Source organism: Bombus affinis, chromosome 10, assembly GCF_024516045.1.
Source record: "Bombus affinis isolate iyBomAffi1 chromosome 10, iyBomAffi1.2, whole genome shotgun sequence".
Classification (NCBI taxonomy): domain Eukaryota; kingdom Metazoa; phylum Arthropoda; class Insecta; order Hymenoptera; family Apidae; genus Bombus; species Bombus affinis.
In genome coordinates, this window is record NC_066353.1 from 1,649,041 (window position 1) to 1,666,376 (window position 17,336).

General features: G+C 31.9%; 2 protein-coding genes across 11 annotated transcripts; both read left to right on the top strand.

Annotated features, from left to right (window-relative positions):
- Positions 1-58: 58 nt before the first annotated feature.
- On the top strand, positions 59-9,887 carry LOC126921368 (odorant receptor 67b-like). Of its 8 annotated transcripts, none has more exons than XR_007712302.1 (10): positions 59-841; positions 1,585-1,701; positions 2,507-2,961; positions 3,040-3,156; positions 3,609-3,699; positions 3,763-3,899; positions 4,195-6,081; positions 6,825-6,941; positions 7,649-7,766; positions 7,841-8,093. XR_007712302.1 is itself a non-coding variant. In XM_050732896.1 (7 exons), the coding sequence occupies exons 1-7, from the start codon at positions 692-694 to the stop codon at positions 9,497-9,499; spliced, it is 1,293 nt and encodes a 430-aa protein (XP_050588853.1). In that variant the 5' UTR covers positions 59-691; the 3' UTR covers positions 9,500-9,881. The 8 variants fall into 8 exon arrangements, 5 of the variants coding, with proteins under 5 accessions (XP_050588853.1, XP_050588858.1, XP_050588857.1 ...); XR_007712303.1 differs by having other exon boundaries at positions 2,507-2,624; positions 2,700-2,961; positions 3,609-3,899; XR_007712301.1 differs by having other exon boundaries at positions 3,609-3,899.
- A 57-nt stretch (positions 9,888-9,944) lies between these two features.
- Positions 9,945-17,235, top strand: LOC126921371 (uncharacterized). Of its 3 annotated transcripts, none has more exons than XM_050732908.1 (9): positions 9,945-11,673; positions 11,988-12,168; positions 12,669-12,785; positions 12,848-12,965; positions 13,361-13,622; positions 15,729-15,851; positions 15,938-16,028; positions 16,580-16,713; positions 16,893-17,091. In XM_050732908.1, exons 2-9 carry the CDS (start codon positions 12,019-12,021, stop codon positions 17,080-17,082), a joined length of 1,185 nt encoding a protein of 394 aa, XP_050588865.1. In that variant the 5' UTR covers positions 9,945-11,673; positions 11,988-12,018; the 3' UTR covers positions 17,083-17,091. The 3 variants fall into 3 exon arrangements, with proteins under 3 accessions (XP_050588865.1, XP_050588866.1, XP_050588864.1); XM_050732909.1 differs by lacking the exon at positions 9,945-11,673 and adding an exon at positions 17,112-17,235 and having other exon boundaries at positions 11,684-12,168; positions 16,893-17,025; XM_050732907.1 differs by lacking the exon at positions 9,945-11,673 and having other exon boundaries at positions 11,684-12,168.
- Positions 17,236-17,336: the final 101 nt, after the last annotated feature.

The window sequence follows — 17,336 nt, forward strand, 5'->3', positions numbered from 1 at the left end:
AAAAATTAATTTGCGACCAGGACTGGCGAAGCAAGTCAGCTTAAACACGCATGAAAAACACTACTCTTTCTTACACAGAAACAAGGTATATTTTGATTATTCACAGTTTGAAGAGAATTATAACCAGATAAAAGTCCGTACAGATCTGTTCGATCTTCGACAATCATTTCAATCTTTCTACTTCGCTTAGCCGTTTCGGATAGGAACTGTCTGTTTCACCCAATTGTTCTATACCAAGCTTTCTAATATCAAATTTATTCAAGGTATTCAAAGTACCTATGTCTTAAATTATTCGTTACTAGCAATTTGCCAATCAATCGATTCTTTCGAGAGGATATTTGATGTTTCAAGATGATTCGTCGCGGGGAAGTGGATACAATGTAAAGAACACACGATAACGACGAGCTAATACTTCGATCGAGTTACTTGCACATCTTTATCTTAAAGATACTTTAAGGGTATAAAATTAACAAGGGCGAATGAATTATTAAATCACCACTCTGGATTACGACGATCGAAATGACAGGCAGGTACACATTACTAAGCTGCACTCTTTTTGTAAATATTACATGGTCGAAATAAAGTGGCAGCATAATGGCCAATCCCAGACACTCAACAAACTTCACTGTCACTCGTCAATTGTTAGTCGTATATACTGCCGTGCACTCTTAACATCAGTTTTCTCCTCACTATGGACAAAGCCACAGTAGTAAACGAGTACATGAAGGTAGTAAAGATATGTACTATGATGGGCGGAATTTGGCCTGATCAGAGTAAAGTTTCGAAACTCGTTATGCGGATGATTATATATATCGTCATTGTGATATCGCTTGTTACGCAGGTACAAGAACATTAATTTACAGGCAACTTGGTAATCGTATCACAATCGAGTAAGCGGTGATTCCACTGTGGTGTAGAAATCCGTATATAAAATAAAATTTTTTCATTCGACGCTTCGTCGCTGTGAAAGCTGAATTTGAAAATTTGTGAAGTATACTTCAACTTGGCTAATTACAGACTAGATATAGGTAAATAATTAACAGGACATTGTCATACATACGAAAATAAGTTGAAAATATGAAAGAACATTCTTTCGTTTAAGGTATCCTTTTCAAAAAAATGAAGTTTAAAAGTGTTTAATTACGAAATGATCTGGGACACGTGTATCATACACATTCCAAATTATTGTTTTAGGAAATGAAACAATTTATGAAAAAATTTTATTGCATATTTTTTATTTATATTCAAATACGAGTTTAAGCACATTCAATTATTTGCTCTTGTTCAGTCAAGATAATGTATACTTGTCAAATCTTTAACATCGATTTTCTCGAAAATGGAGGTAGAGGGGAGGTAATGTTATATCAGATTTTTGTTTTCATTTTTCACAGAACTGCCGCCTCTCCGATTGTGTTATGATTATCGTTTCAGCCTATATAAATATTAGTAATCACACACAAGCATTGTGATGTTCGTCGAATATTTCACAAAACTCCAAATTTTCTTAATACTCTATGTAATTATGGCATTATGTACTAATGTGGGAATTCCTTTTTTATTAAATTACACGATCGTTGATTGTAGATGGCAAACGTTGTGCGTTTCTATAGTCTACAGACCGTAGTAGAGCAGGTATGTTTTTTTAATGCAATGGCTGGGGCATTGCTAAAGCAAGGGAATTATATTGTGAACGCGGCGGAGGTAACGGAACTTCTCGTATCACTTTCCATTTTCTATTTTTGTGCTATACATTATATAAAAACGACAATGGAAGATATGATAAGTCGATATTTTTGATCATCTGATTCTTATGTTATTGAGTGCTATAAAGAAATAATCTGGCATGAAATATTTACAAATGGGAATAAACCTGACAGATTCGAAATTATATGCCTTTTCATAATAATGGAGATCTACAATGTTTCCTAAGAAACGAATAATATTTGTTCTGCTTTTATAATAGCGTTTATGCACACTGTTGACTAGCAGTCGGTGTTTCAACTTCGTGGGGTATTTGCACGTGGTTTACCGACTGACAAAATTGACTCGAGAAGCAGATAGTTTGACGTAATTAAAATAAGTCTGTATAACAAATATTGCTAATGTATATTTTAAATGGTCAGGACTATAACAAAAGGTATATTTAAAATTGAGGATCATTTGGAATTGCACTTTGAACCGCTAAGTTCCATCTATTTCAATTTTGTTTTAATATTTTTCCGTATTAGTAATTTTTCTAGATTATTTATGATCACCGCAAACAGTATTTTTTCTATGATTGTCTAACTTATAACCGCACTCGCTTGACGTAATTAATTTCCAAGTCAAAAAAATATCTAGAATGCTAATATGTCAGCAATAATGAACTTACTTAACATCCCTCTCTCTTGATAATAGTTTTGTAGAATCAAAATAGCAGGATCAGAAAAGACGACAAATACGACTTATCATGTTCTTCATGCATTTATATATATTTTTTGGTTGCACGATACTGATCAAATTGCAGTACAAGATGCTGCTTACCGCTATTTGGAAGGATTGGTCAACCGATAGACTGATTGATGAATCTGACATTATGGTCGAGTACGCCAAAAGGGGAGCCTTTTTTTCACGGTTGTACTGCGGTAGGATAAATCATATTGAAAAGTTGTACTTCCCTTCCGTGATTTACTTTATACACCGTTGCCATCGAATTACAGGTCTTGGCGTTTTCTGTGCCGTATGTTTTATTCAACTATCTCTATCGCCATATATTTTAGACATAATTTCACCGAATAACGAAACACGAGATTTAATATACATTTATCCAGCTTATTATTATATCGATGACAGGAAGTACCGTACGTTTATAAGTTTTCATATGACATATACGGTTATTTCAACATTTTTTGTGTTTGTCGGCTGTGATGCGAGTTATATATATATGGTGCAACACGCCTGTGGACAATTAGCGGTGGCTGGGTAATAAAGTGAAATATCAGTTGCATCAAATAATTTTCGTTTAACTTGAAACTGCAACAAGTATAAATTCCTTCACAGGCATCGTTTCAAGAATGCGCTTTCAGATTTGTCTATCGACAATGAAAAGGGTGGCATGCAGGATAAGAGTTATGAGAGAGTGCTGCATTCGATTCGAGAACACCAATATGCTACAAAGTCAGTACTGAAATTAAAAAAACATTAGTTGCCATCATTCTCTTGTTAGCTTATTTCATTTATTTAGCTTCTTTTTCTCCAAAGACATTAAAAACAACTATGTTTTTGAAAAAAGGCAGTGCCCTACCGTTTGATGTCAATGTTGATAGGAATAAATAATTTTGCTTGTTTCACAAAAATATATAATTCGAACACCATGGTGTAATGTATCTCCTTAGTTGACGATAAGTAATGAAACATTGGTTTCTTGTCATTAATTGGATACTTAATGTACTATAGTATAACAATTAGCTAACACGCGTTCTTGAATATTCTTAAACAATATCAAGAATAGTCTAACTAATTTTGAGAGATTTACATGAGTTTACTTCCGTGTATCACATATGTATGTATATTATTAAACTTTTTATGGACAATGGCCTGTTGGTCCTGTTTTGATGCCATCAAAGCAGTTACCTGAAGAGTATTCAAACCAGTCATTCAGTTTACCTTTGCATTTGCATCGGTATGTCAATGGCATCTTTCACAGTCTCATTGGTGAAGGTAAGCTTTTCGTCTAATCTCGTACTATTTCGTAATAGTCGAAGTTACCGTGCTCCAAAACAGGTTGCATCACAGTCGGAAATTTCTGGAGTGCTTATCAAGGACAGTGTGTTTCTCTTGTCCCAATTGATACATATACTTCTTTTAACTGTGCAAGGACAATTCGTACTGAATTCGAACGATGAAATTATCGAATCGATGTAAGTGATGCATAAATATTGTTCAGTATACGTAACGCAAAGTACTTTCGTTTTTATATCCTTTTCTTGTGTTAGTACACTGTTCTCTTAAATCGCTAAATTACAAGAATGGTGATAAGATTGTCTTGGAATGAATTTTTATTATAGTATCGAACGAATGAGATGTCCATGTGTCAAACTTATAAGATTTCTTTTATTGTCTTTGTGTTATTAATGCTGTATTATAAGAACTGAATTAAGTTGTTCATTATCATTAACGCATGGACCATCTTTTTAAATAAATTCAAATTCACAGATACGACGCATCGTGGTATAATGCTAATAAAAAAACGCAATTGTTGTTCGTGTTATCCATCAGAAGCTGTTTGAGTCCTCCAATTCTATCAGCTGGGGGACTTTTAGATCTGAACTTGAAAACTTTTGCAGAGGCAAGTATTTATCCCTCCTTCAACCCACAATTATTGTGCAAGTTCTAAGAATACCTTTTTAAAATAAATCTACGTAATATCATACCTTCCAGATTATAAAAGCATCTGTTTCATACTTTACCGTATTGAAATCTACGTAAACCGGAATCTACTCCTGATTGAAGCGATGAGAAACAATACTCCGGAACGAACGAATATCAATATATAATATAATATGTACTGAAATGGAATGGTGCTTGCTTCTCAACCACTAATTTATTTTGGGTTTCATTCTCCTAGGCTATGGCAATGAATTCGGTGCAGAATTTCGAAATGAATCCGTGTCGCATTTGAGTTTAAATTTTCAAATTATGTATAATTTCACATCTATTACGAGCATGATAATGTTTCGACATCTTGGAATTATTTGTGAATAATTTTAAATCAGTGTGCAATGTCTTAGATTTATATTAATAATACGTACGTGTTACTTTCCAAAATATACATATGTAAAATTGTTTAGTTTTGCTTAACATTATGCTTGGGATATAACGTGGCGTCTGAGTTAGCTTCCTGATCTGTAAAAGCAAGATCGCATGTGCTGTTTCACAGTGCTTAAAAGTATAACTGTACTTATGATTATGTGATAAAGAAAACGTGTTGTTTTAAGATAAAATATACATTCTCTAAAAAAATATACAATATCGTTTCTTGTACAAAATTATCAATGTCGTATGAAAATTGGCAACATTTGTAATAGCATAGCAGAATTTTAAAATATTCTACATAACGTGCAATGTATGCAAAGGTATTTACCTCATATATTAGTTTAAATTATATCATTACATCTGATTTGAAAAATGCATAACTGTTTATCATGGAAAGAAGTTGAACTATTAACACACATCGTCCGGCGCTTTTTATTATTGGTACAAAAAATTAATTTGCGACCAGGACTGGCGAAGCAAGTCAGCTTAAACGCGCATGAAAAACACTACTCTTTCTTACACAGAAACAAGGTATATTTTGATTATTCACAGTTTGAAGAGAATTATAACCAGATAAAAGTCCGTACAGATCTGTTCGATCTTCGACAATCATTTCAATCTTTCTACTTCGCTTAGCCGTTTCGGATAGGAACTGTCTGTTTCACCCAATTGTTCTATACCAAGCTTTCTAATATCAAATTTATTCAAGGTATTCAAAGTACCTATGTCTTAAATTATTCGTTACTAGCAATTTGCCAATCAATCGATTCTTTCGAGAGGATATTTGATGTTTCAAGATGATTCGTCGCGGGGAAGTGGATACAATGTAAAGAACACACGATAACGACGAGCTAATACTTCGATCGAGTTACTTGCACATCTTTATCTTAAAGATACTTTAAGGGTATAAAATTAACAAGGGCGAATGAATTATTAAATCACCACTCTGGATTACGACGATCGAAATGACGGGCAGGTACACATTACTCAGCTGCACCCTTTTTGTAAATATTACATGGTCGAAATAAAGTGGCAGCATAATGGCCAATCCCAGACACTCAACAAACTTCACTGTCACTCATCAATTGTTAGTCGTATATACTGCCGTGCACTCTTAACATCAGTTTTCTCCTTACCATGGACAAAGCCACAGTAGTAAACGAGTACATGAAGGTGGTAAAGATATGTACTATGATGGGCGGAATTTGGCCTGATCAGAGTATAGTTTCGAAACTCGTTATGCGAACGATTATATATATCGTCGTTGTGATATCGCTTGTTACGCAGGTACAAGAACATTAATTTACAGGCAACTTGGTAATCGTATCACAATCGAGTAAGTGGTGATTCCACTGTGGTGAAAAAATCCGTATATAAAATAAAATTTTTTCATTTGACGGTTCATCGCTGTGAAAGCTGAATTTGAAAATTTGTGAAGTATACTTCAACTTGGCTAATTACAAACTAGATATAAGTAAATAATAAACAAGATATTGTCATATATATGAAAATAAGTTGAAAATATGAAAGAACATTCTTTCGTTTAAGGTATCCTTTTCAAGAAAATGAAGTTTAAATGTGTTTAATTACGAAATGGTCTGGGACACGTGTATCATACACATTCTAAATTATTGTATTAGGAAATGAAACAATTTATGAAAAAATTTTATTGCATATTTTTTATTTATATTCAAATACGAGTTTAAGCACATTCAATTATTTGCTCTTGTTCAGTCAAGATAAAGTATACTTGTCAAATCTTTAACATCGATTTTCTCGAAAACGGAGGTAGAGGGGAGGTAATGTTATATCAGATTTTTGTTTTCATTTTTCACAGAACCGCCTCCTCTTCGATTGTGTTATGATTATCGTTTCAGCCTATATAAATATTAGTAATCACACACAAGCATTGTGATGTTCGTCGAATATTTCACAAAACTCCAAATCTTTTTAATACTCGATGTAATTATGGCATTATGTACTAATGTGGGAATTCCTTTTTTATTAAATTACTCGATCGTTGGTTGTAGATGGCAAACGTTGTGTGTTTCTATAGTCTACAGACTGTAGTAGAGCAGGTCTGTTTTTTTAATGCGGTAGCTACGGTATTGATAAAGCAAGGGAATTATATTGTGAACATGGCGGAGGTAAAGGAATTTCTCGTATCACTTTCCATTTTCTATTATTTTTGCGTCACATATTATATAAAACCCACAATGAACAATACGATGAGTCGATATTTTTGATTTTGTGACTCTTATGTTACTTATGTTATGTTTCGTTAGAAACAAATAATATTTGTTCGGTTCTTATGATAGTGTTTATGCCCACTATTGACTTGCGATCGGCGTTTGAGCTTCGTGAGGTATTTGCACGTGTTTTGCCGACTGATAAAATTGACTTGAAGAACAGATAGTCTGACGTAATTAAAATAAGTCTGTATAACTAATATTGCTACATATTTTTTAAATGGTCAGGACTATAACAAAAGGCATATTTGAAATTGAACATCATTTGGAACCGTATTTTGAACCGCAAAGTTCCACCTATTTCAATTTTGTTTTAATAATCGCACCGTATTATTAATTTTGCTACATTAGATATAATCACTGCACACAGTATTTTTTCTATGTTTGTCTAACTTATAATCGCACGTATAAATTGTCTAATTTCCAAGTCAAAAAAATATCCAGAATGCAAATATGTCAGCAATAATGAACTTACTTAACATCCCTCTCTCTTAACAATAGCTATAAAAATCAAAATAGCAGAATTAGAAGAGACGAGAAATACGACTTATCGTATTCTTCATGTAATCATACATATATTTAGCACAATACTGATTAAATTGCAGTACAAGATGCTGCTTACCGCTATTTGGAAGGATTGGTCAACCGATAGACTGATTGATGAATCTGACATTATGGTCGAGTACGCCAAAAGGGGAGCCTTTTTTTCTCGGTTGTATTGCGGTAGGATAGATGATATTGAAAACTCGTACTTTCCTTTATGATTCATATTATACACCGTTGTAATCGATTTACAGGACTTGGCGTTTTCTGTTCCATAAGTTTTATTCAACTGTCTTTATCGCCATATATTTTAGACATAATTTCACCGAATAACGAAACGCGAGATTTAATATACATTTATCCAGCTTATTATTATATCGATGACCGGAAGTACCGTATGTTTATAAGTGTTCATATGACATATACGGTTATTTCAACATTTTTTGTATATGTTGGCTGTGATGCGAGTTACATATATATGGTTCAACACGCCTGTGGACAGTTAGCGGTGGCTGGGTAATAAAATGAAATATCAGTTGGATCAAATAATTTTCGTTTAACTTGAAACTACAACAAATATAAATTCCTTCACAGGCATCGTTTCAAGAATGCGCTTTCAGATTTGTCTATCGACAATGAAAAGGGTGGCATGCAGGATAAGAGTTATGAGAGAGTGCTGCATTCGATTCGAGAACACCAATATGCTACAAAGTCAGTACTGAAATTGGAAAAACATTAGTTGCCACCATTCTCTTGTTAGCTTATTTCATTTATTTAGCTTATTTTTCTTCAAAGACATTAACAATAACTATGTTTTTGGAAAAAGGTTGCGCCTTACCGTTTGGTGTTAATGTTGATAGGAGTAAATAATTTTGTTTGTTTCACAAAAATATATAATTCGAACACCATGATGTGATGTATCTCCTTAGTTGACGATAAGTAATGAAACATTGATTTCTTGTTATTAATTGGATACTTACTGTACTATAGTATAACAATTAGCTAACACGCGTTCTTGAATATTCTTAAACAATATCAAGAATAGTATAATTAATTTTGAGAGATTTAAATGAGTTTACTTCCGTGTATCACATATGTATGTATACTATTGAACTTTTTATGGACAACGGCCTGTTGGTCCTGTTTTGATGCCATCAAAGCAGTTACCTGAAGACTATTCAAACCAGTCATTCCGTCTATCTGTGCATATGCATCGGTATGTCAATGGCATCTTTCTCAGTCTCATTGGTAAAGGTAAGCTTTTCGGTCTAATCTCGTATTGTCTTGCAACAGTCGAAATTACCGTGCTTCAAAACAGGTTGCATCACAGTCGGAAATTTCTGGAGTGCTTATCAAGGACAGTGTGTTTCTTTTGTCCCAATTGATACATATACTTCTTTTAACTGTGCAAGGACAATTCGTACTGAACTCGAACGATGAAATTATCGAATCGATGTAAGTGATGCATAAATATTGTTTAATACACGTAGCTCGAAGTACTTTCATTTTTATATTCATTTCTTGTGTTAGTACACTGTTCTCTTAAATCGCTAAATTACAAAAATGGTGATAAGATTGTCTTGGTATGAATTTTTATTATAGTATCGAACGAATGAAATGTCCATGTGTCAAACTTATAAGGTTTCTTTAATTGTCTTTGTGTTATTAATGCTGTATTATAAGAACTGAGTTAAGTTGTTTATTATCATTAACGTATGGACCATCTTTTTTAATAAATTCAAATTCACAGATACGACGCATCGTGGTATAATGCTAATAAAAAAACGCAACTGTTGTTCCTGTTATCCATCAGAAGCTGTTTGAGTCCTCCAATTCTATCAGCTGGGGGACTTTTAGACCTGAATTTGAAAAATTTTGCAGAGGCAAGTTTTAAGAATACCTTTTTAAAATAAATCTACGTAATATTATACCTTCCAGATTATAAAGGCATCTGTTTCATACTTTACCGTATTGAAATCTACGTGAATGGTATAGTATTCCTAACTGAGACGACGAAAAACAGTATTCCAGATCGAACGAAGATCAATATATGATATAATATGTACAGAAATATAATGGTGCTTACTTCTCAACCACTAATTTATTTTTGCTTTTATCCTCCTAGAATATGGCAATGAATTTTAGAAAGAAGTGATATGTGCAAAATTTTAAAATGATTAGACAATGAAAACCTGTGTCGCATTTAAATGGAAGTTTTCAAATTTTGATGGTCTCGCATGAAGTTCAAACGTAATCTTGTTCGCTATTTGAAAAGTACTAATAAATGTTTTTGAATAAAAGTACAATGTTTTAAATGTATAATAATATTTATGTAAATATTATACACACAAACACACACATATATATTTACATAGTATATAATATTTATAACTGGTGTATCAGAAACTTATGTACAAGTGAACACGAGGTGATTTCTTATGAAAAAATAAAACAAAATATAAAATGAAATTATTTTGTTCTGAGGCTTCGTTTTCAAGAAAATCGACTTTGAAGATTTCACAAGTATACTTTAAGTTGATTAATTCCGGACTAAACAGAAGTAAATAATCGACAGGTGTTTAAATTACGTCTCTTTTCTCAATGAAATTTCTTCATAAGATGCTTTATTTTCGATTAAAGTTTGAAAATGTATTATGCGCATTTACCAGACACCTCATAATTAAATATATTCAAATTTTATTTTCTTGAAAATGAAACCTTAAATGGAAGAATTTTATTCTATATTTTTTACTCATTTTTGCATCTAGAATTACTTCCTCGCAGTTATTTAATCCTTGAAATTAACCATGTTCAAATATACTTGACTAAATTTAGTTTTCTGAAAAACTATACCTCGGACAAAAATGTTTGCTTTTATATTTTTCTTCCTTGTTTTATATGGAATGACCTCATGTCCGCTTGTATATAACCCATCAATTGTGACAATTTGTGCAGATACATTAAAGTGCATTCAAAAGAAATACTTGTCCCCCATAGCTGAGGATCATCCTAATACGTAATTTAATACATTATTGAATCCTTAATTGAATTGAATTAATCCTGATATTCGTCATCATTTGCCGTGAAGTATCACAGAAAACTTCACGGTCGTTTTAAAAGCACTTTAACTATACACAGAATATAACGAATACAAAATAATATATTATTTGACCAATTTCATCCATTAATAATCTTTTGCAGAATGTTGGAAATGTTTCAATTTATCTACATATTTCTGGTTACTTACATGATAATACAAAGATGTAATTCCAGGTGGAATGTGAAGAGGGCAACACGTACATAATTACATACATTGGAATATATTTAATCAATATATCAGTACTTATCATCAATTTATATTAATTAAACTCAATTTATAGACTAACACATCATTATTTCAAATCTATTATACATATACACGTTTCAATAAGAGATATAACACAAGGTTTTATATTTTATAGAATTTTTTTTATACACCACACACGAAAATATTTTAACCGAGAAACGTACGCTTCATAAAATTGAGAAAGAAAACGTTAGTTGATTGCTGTTGCTAAAAAATAGTCCGTGTGTTATGTGAAACACCAACCCTGTCATATTCTAAAGCACAATGGAAATCAATGCATGTAACCATTAACTTTTCATATCCCTTAGATAGACCAACTTATCTACTTATTGCATATAAATTATTCTCTTCAATATCCCAGGACTATGTAGAATTAAACTACATTAAGTTGTTTTCTAAACCTCTTTCACATTGAAACGTTGAAGTTTTTTCATGGACAAAGTAAGCGACAAAGAGGTCTTTAAAATTGTTATTACCCGGCATGAAATCATTCCATTTTCCGTATAAATTAGTTAAACCGGAAATTTCTTGTAAAAGCGAGTGCAATTGAGTAAAATAATAATAAAATTACTACGTTATGGTGGATATACAGGTTCGAACTTGCCCTACTCGACCACTACAGTTTGAACAGTGGTGGACATGAATACTGTTGATAAACCATTATTCAGGATTAAATAAACAAATCAAGAGAATTATTGAAGTTGGCCACGCGAGTATTAATTGCATTTTACTTTATTTAATGTAATTCTTAAAGTTGTAGACATTTATGTTTTTATAAACACAACTAAAGAATAATCATTTTAATCATTTAATCATTTTCACCTACTAAATACTAGTGTTACTAAAAATTAGGGTTTTAGTTCTGTTATTGTATATATTCCTGTATCTTTCTATATATAAATATTGTATTTATACTTTCATGCATTTTCTACACTCCTGCTTTAAATTTTGTATAAATGTATAAACATTCGCAGTTTACTAATTCTAGCCAGTAATCAAACTATATAATTAAATTTTAGATTAATTTAACGAATTTTATATCTTACGATCTCCAGCGATATAATGCAGATTCTTGTTTGACCGACTATGGATTGGCAAACGATCGAGGATCAGTGTCTGAAAGCCAACAAATTTTTCGGTCAGCTTGTTGGTGTGTGGCCTAATCAAGAAAAATTCACGAAAATTATTATACGATTTGTCATATTTATTATTGTTATAACCACAATTACAGCGCAGGTATTTTTTGTAGTTATGTTATCATATGGGACTTGTATCCAGTCTATGTGCTTTTCATCGATTCAAAATATATATCATCGACCTTTTTTTTTATTGCTGATAACCATTAGTAAGAATTTAATATAAAAACATGAGGTTGCACTTATACAAGATATCCCAAGGTTTAACAGTCAAACTTTGTCAGTGTACCAGTATTTAACAGATATAATGAATGTAATCGAACAAAAAATATTATATAATGATTATTTGAAATTTCGTAAAAATATGGTGCTAAAAATATGAAATTAATATTAAATATTAAATTATTAAAACACGTATTATATATAATTATAATTATTAACACGGAAAATATTAAAACACGTATCTCGAAATCATTATAAAAAATGGGAAGTGTGACATTTCATGTTTTTCATTCGTGACTTTCAAATATAGTATTTTCCCATATCACAGAGAATTCATATGTCAATATATAATAGAAGTGTGTTTTCTATATATTATAGATATCGCGGGTAGTGGTATTTTATAGTTTGGAGGTGTTGTCGGATCAGATGCCGTATCTCGATATAGGATTCGTCATTTTAATCAAGCAGTACAATTACATTCTGAACGAAAAGAAGGTGAAAGATTGATAAACAGTTAGTAATTTCTCTGATAATTATAAATATCTTTAAAATTATAGTTGAAAGGACTTCTAAACGATATTGTGGCCGACCGGCTAATAGAACGACCGAAGGAGGAATTAGAGATTTTGGACATTTACTCCAAGAAGGCAACATTTCTCTCCTGTTTATACCAAGGTGACAAAGGGAATGTACAAATCTTTACATTACAGAATCAAATACAACAGGGATAGTCAATAACGAAGGCCTTAATAATTATTCAGTTGATATTGTTAATGCAAATCATCATTGTTCAATGAAAATATACATTCTTTGAACAATGTTCATATATTTACTTTTTCTATTTTATTATTAATAATCGCTTATAAGGAGGCACATGTCAATGCTGTTTTTACAAATTTAATTGAAATAAAACCTAAACCTAATCCCACTACAAGTTTATCTTAAATCATAGTAGTATCAGTGGGATTATACGTGTAATTATTTAACAATATATCTCAATCAAATTGATGAGATGCGTCTGCTGTAAATAATTATAATTTTGTTTTATATTTTATTCCTATTGCATTTAGTTAGCATATCTTTTTGTGCGTTTATGTTCGTCCTCCTACCAACTATACCACCTATCCTGAACGTCGTCGCACCCCTGAACGAGTCACGAAGTCGTGAATTCATCTACCCATCCTATTATTTCGTGGATGAGCAGCAGTATTACTATCCCATACTTGTGCATATGATAAGCGTGGCGGTAATACTCACAAGCGTTTATATAGCCTGCGACATCAATTTGGTTCATGTAGTACATCATGGTTGCGCCTTGTTGGCCATTAGTGGGTGAGTATACTTCGGTTCCTACGTGCAGATTCCGAGTCTTTTATGTTGTACAGGGTGGTAAAAAAGTGGGCATTATTTATAATTGATTTATTTTTCGAGTTTTCAACAGTGTTATCAACATTACACCATCGGAACATCAAAATGCATGCAACATAATCACTTTCTTAAGAATTTGCATAGACTGAGAAAAGTATCGAAATGCTTGTACATATTATTTATGAATATACTTTGAAAATTCATTAGAATTATTTAAATAAACTGAAATGAAACTACACGGTCATGATTAGTTTTATAAAGTTTGAAAGCGGATGAACCTGAAAATATGTATGAAAGTTACAAATGTCTAGTACAAGTATATATTTTGTGGAGATCACAATAGTATTAAATAGTCAGTTATCGATTGCATTAATAAGCCTCAATATTCAATAGCATCATATTTAACACTTGTTACATATTTAGGTTGAATAATAATCTCTCATTGCAGATATATTTGCAGTAAATGTCTTGTAACTTCTATATACATTTTTAGATTCGTTTCAAATACCTACTGCTATTATCATGACAATTTTGTCGCATTACATTACAGTATATTACATATATGCATAAAGATGTTTTTCCATTTAAATTGTAATATTATTTATGACTTAACTTGTCTGCATAGATTCAATTAGCTACAGTTGTTACGTAAAATACACCTAATGTGATATAATCAGCAACAGTAAGAAATATATAATTATTAATAATAATTATAATTATATAATGTAATTATTAGCCATTGAAACAATTTGACTACTACCCTTCACGTGTAAGACTTATATACAGCCGTGTAATCTTTACATCATTTTTCATTTTACTATGTGCAAAACCACAGTAGAAGAAATGTACATGAAAGTAGTGAAGATATGTACTATGATGGCTGGAATTTGGTCTGATCAGAGAAAATTCTCAAAACTCGTCATGCAAAAGATTATACATGTACATCGTTGTTGTACTATCGCTTATTACCCAGGTACGTAAATAATAATTTATTTTTAATCGTATTTATTATATATTTAAGAACTGCGATTGTCAGACTGTGAATGTTCATGGAAATGCATATTTTAATGAAATTCAAGTAATGAAACCTAAATACACACAAATTTCGTTCGAAAAACCCTTTTTCTTAAATTAATCAATTATTAATCGTAGATGGGAAATGTCCTGCGTTTTTTCAGCCTGGATACGCTGATGGAGCAGATCTGTTTTTTGTCTGTGGTAGTCGGGATATTGGTGAAATCAACTTTTGTTACAGTATAATACCGTTTCTACGAACGATACGGTATAATACAAAATACACAATCTCGTCCGTAATAGGTAATAAAATTGGCTACTGTGGCACAAACCGTACCTCGTCTATGGTGCTACTTACTTACATGATAATGTATAGATACAATTCCAGGTGTAACATGAAGAGGGCAACGCATAGATAATTTCACCTATTAGAATACGTTTAACCAATATACATATATACCCACTATGGATATTTATTGAGCCGGCCAAAACCCGAAATCTTCTTTCAATAAACCTTTCAATAAATAGGATAAAATTAACCTGTTATTTATATATTTTTGTATCTTCTTGATATAGCATATGATATATAGCATATATATGTATAAGTACTGAAAATACCTCTACGAATATGTGAAATAAACTAAAGTTATTGGACAATATATTCCGAAGTCACATAAATTGGTGAAATGTGTTTACCGCAAATAATTAGTATTTTATTTCATATTTTATTCCTATTGCATTTAGTTAAGATATATTTTTGTGCGTTTATGTTCGTCCTCCTACCGACTATACAGTAATATTACTATCCCATGCTAGCACGTACGATGTTAGGAGCATCAATTTTCACAGCCGTTTATATTGCCTGTGACATTAATTTGGTTCATTTTGCACGTCATGGGTGCGCCTTATTGGCCATCAGTGCGTGAGTATACAGGAACTTTCTTCGTTATCTTGATGTCTAAAATCACACTATATAAATATTACCCACTTTTTTTAAACGCCCTATATAATATATAAACGAAACTTTGACTATAACCAATGAAACAATGAGAACAGGTATCGTTTCAAGCACGCAACGGATAACGTGAACTTTTCCAATGAAAAGTACCTGGACGTGTTACTAGATGAAACCTATGCGAAAATAAGCCGATCCATCGATGCTCACAAAAAGGCCGTTGAGTTAGTATTATTGCATATTGTACAATATATATATAATATAAACATAAAGTCGCTTGCCAAATTTTATACACTTTTTGTCATGTTAGATATGTGGATAAAGTTGACGCCTGCCACGTGCACTACTTCTTCATCATCTTGGGTCTGATAATCGTAACATTTACATCCACGTTCGTGCGGGTAAGTTTCAATTCACCAATACACATTTAATTTACGTTTAATTTACAGACACAACTTAGGCTATGGTTGCAGTGGATGCGTTTTCTAACGAAATAATGTTTTGACGAATGAAACATTTAAAAACCAAGAAGCATGCAATGTAACCAGACTTATAAGAATCTACCCGAAAGTATCGTAAAACCACGAAAGTATTCAGTCGCTTGTAGACATCTTTTATGAACGTATTATATATATTTTGAAATTTCATTAGCACTAAGACTCAACAATCATAATTATATTGAGAAAGTTTGAAATCAGTCTGACACGATATGATAGCCATGTCTCGTTACAGTAAGTACTTTAGAAATTTCAAAATGTTTTATATAACACGAACATATCTATCAAAATGTTCTATAGTAAATGTTCGAATAATTTCGTGAGCCATTATATATACTGAATAGTCTTGATGCGCCTATTTATTAGTATAACGTAGTTTGTCAAAATATGCATCCACTGTGACTATAGACATATGCTGCCGTGACTTAATATGTGATATTATTCTTTGTAATTAGTTGTCAACGATGGAAGTAGGAGTCAGATACTTCACATTCTGCGCGTTCACTATTAGCCAAATGACTCATCTTTTGTTTTTGACAATAATGGGGCAGTTTCTGATAAATTCCAATGATGAGACCTTCCAGACAATGTAAGATCGATATAAACTCCCATTTATAAGTATTAAGGCATTTTCTACTTCCATAGAAGATGTTATAATTGTTTTAAATTATCAAGTAAATGAAAAAAAATATTGAAATGCTATTTAATTTAATTTGATCGACACGATAAAATCGACACGTTAAATTCACGATAGAATTCATTGTATAGATGTGAAGCCAATTGGTACAATGGATCGTCGAAAGCGCAATCGTTATATCTATTGGTGTTGCGAAAGTGTTTGAGCCCGCCTAAACTAACTGGTGGAGGAATAATCTCTTTGAATTTGGAGAGCTTTGTACAGGTTAGCTTATCATTTCCACGAAATACACATGAGAACAGTTCTAAAAAAAACAATTGACGGTTCATTAACGACTAATATCTTTTTAGGTTTTAAAAGCATCTTTCTCGTATTATACAGTGTTTAGATCTTCATAAATTGAAGAAAGAACAGTGTGAATTGGATGGTTCGAATTTATAGATATATGCATTCAAATGAAATTCTTTTTTCAAATGTTGACAATATTTTTAGCATAGTGTATATTTTACGTTTCACTTGAGTTAGTTAACATTTCACTTTGAACATAAAATATAATGGTTTCTCATTACTTCTTT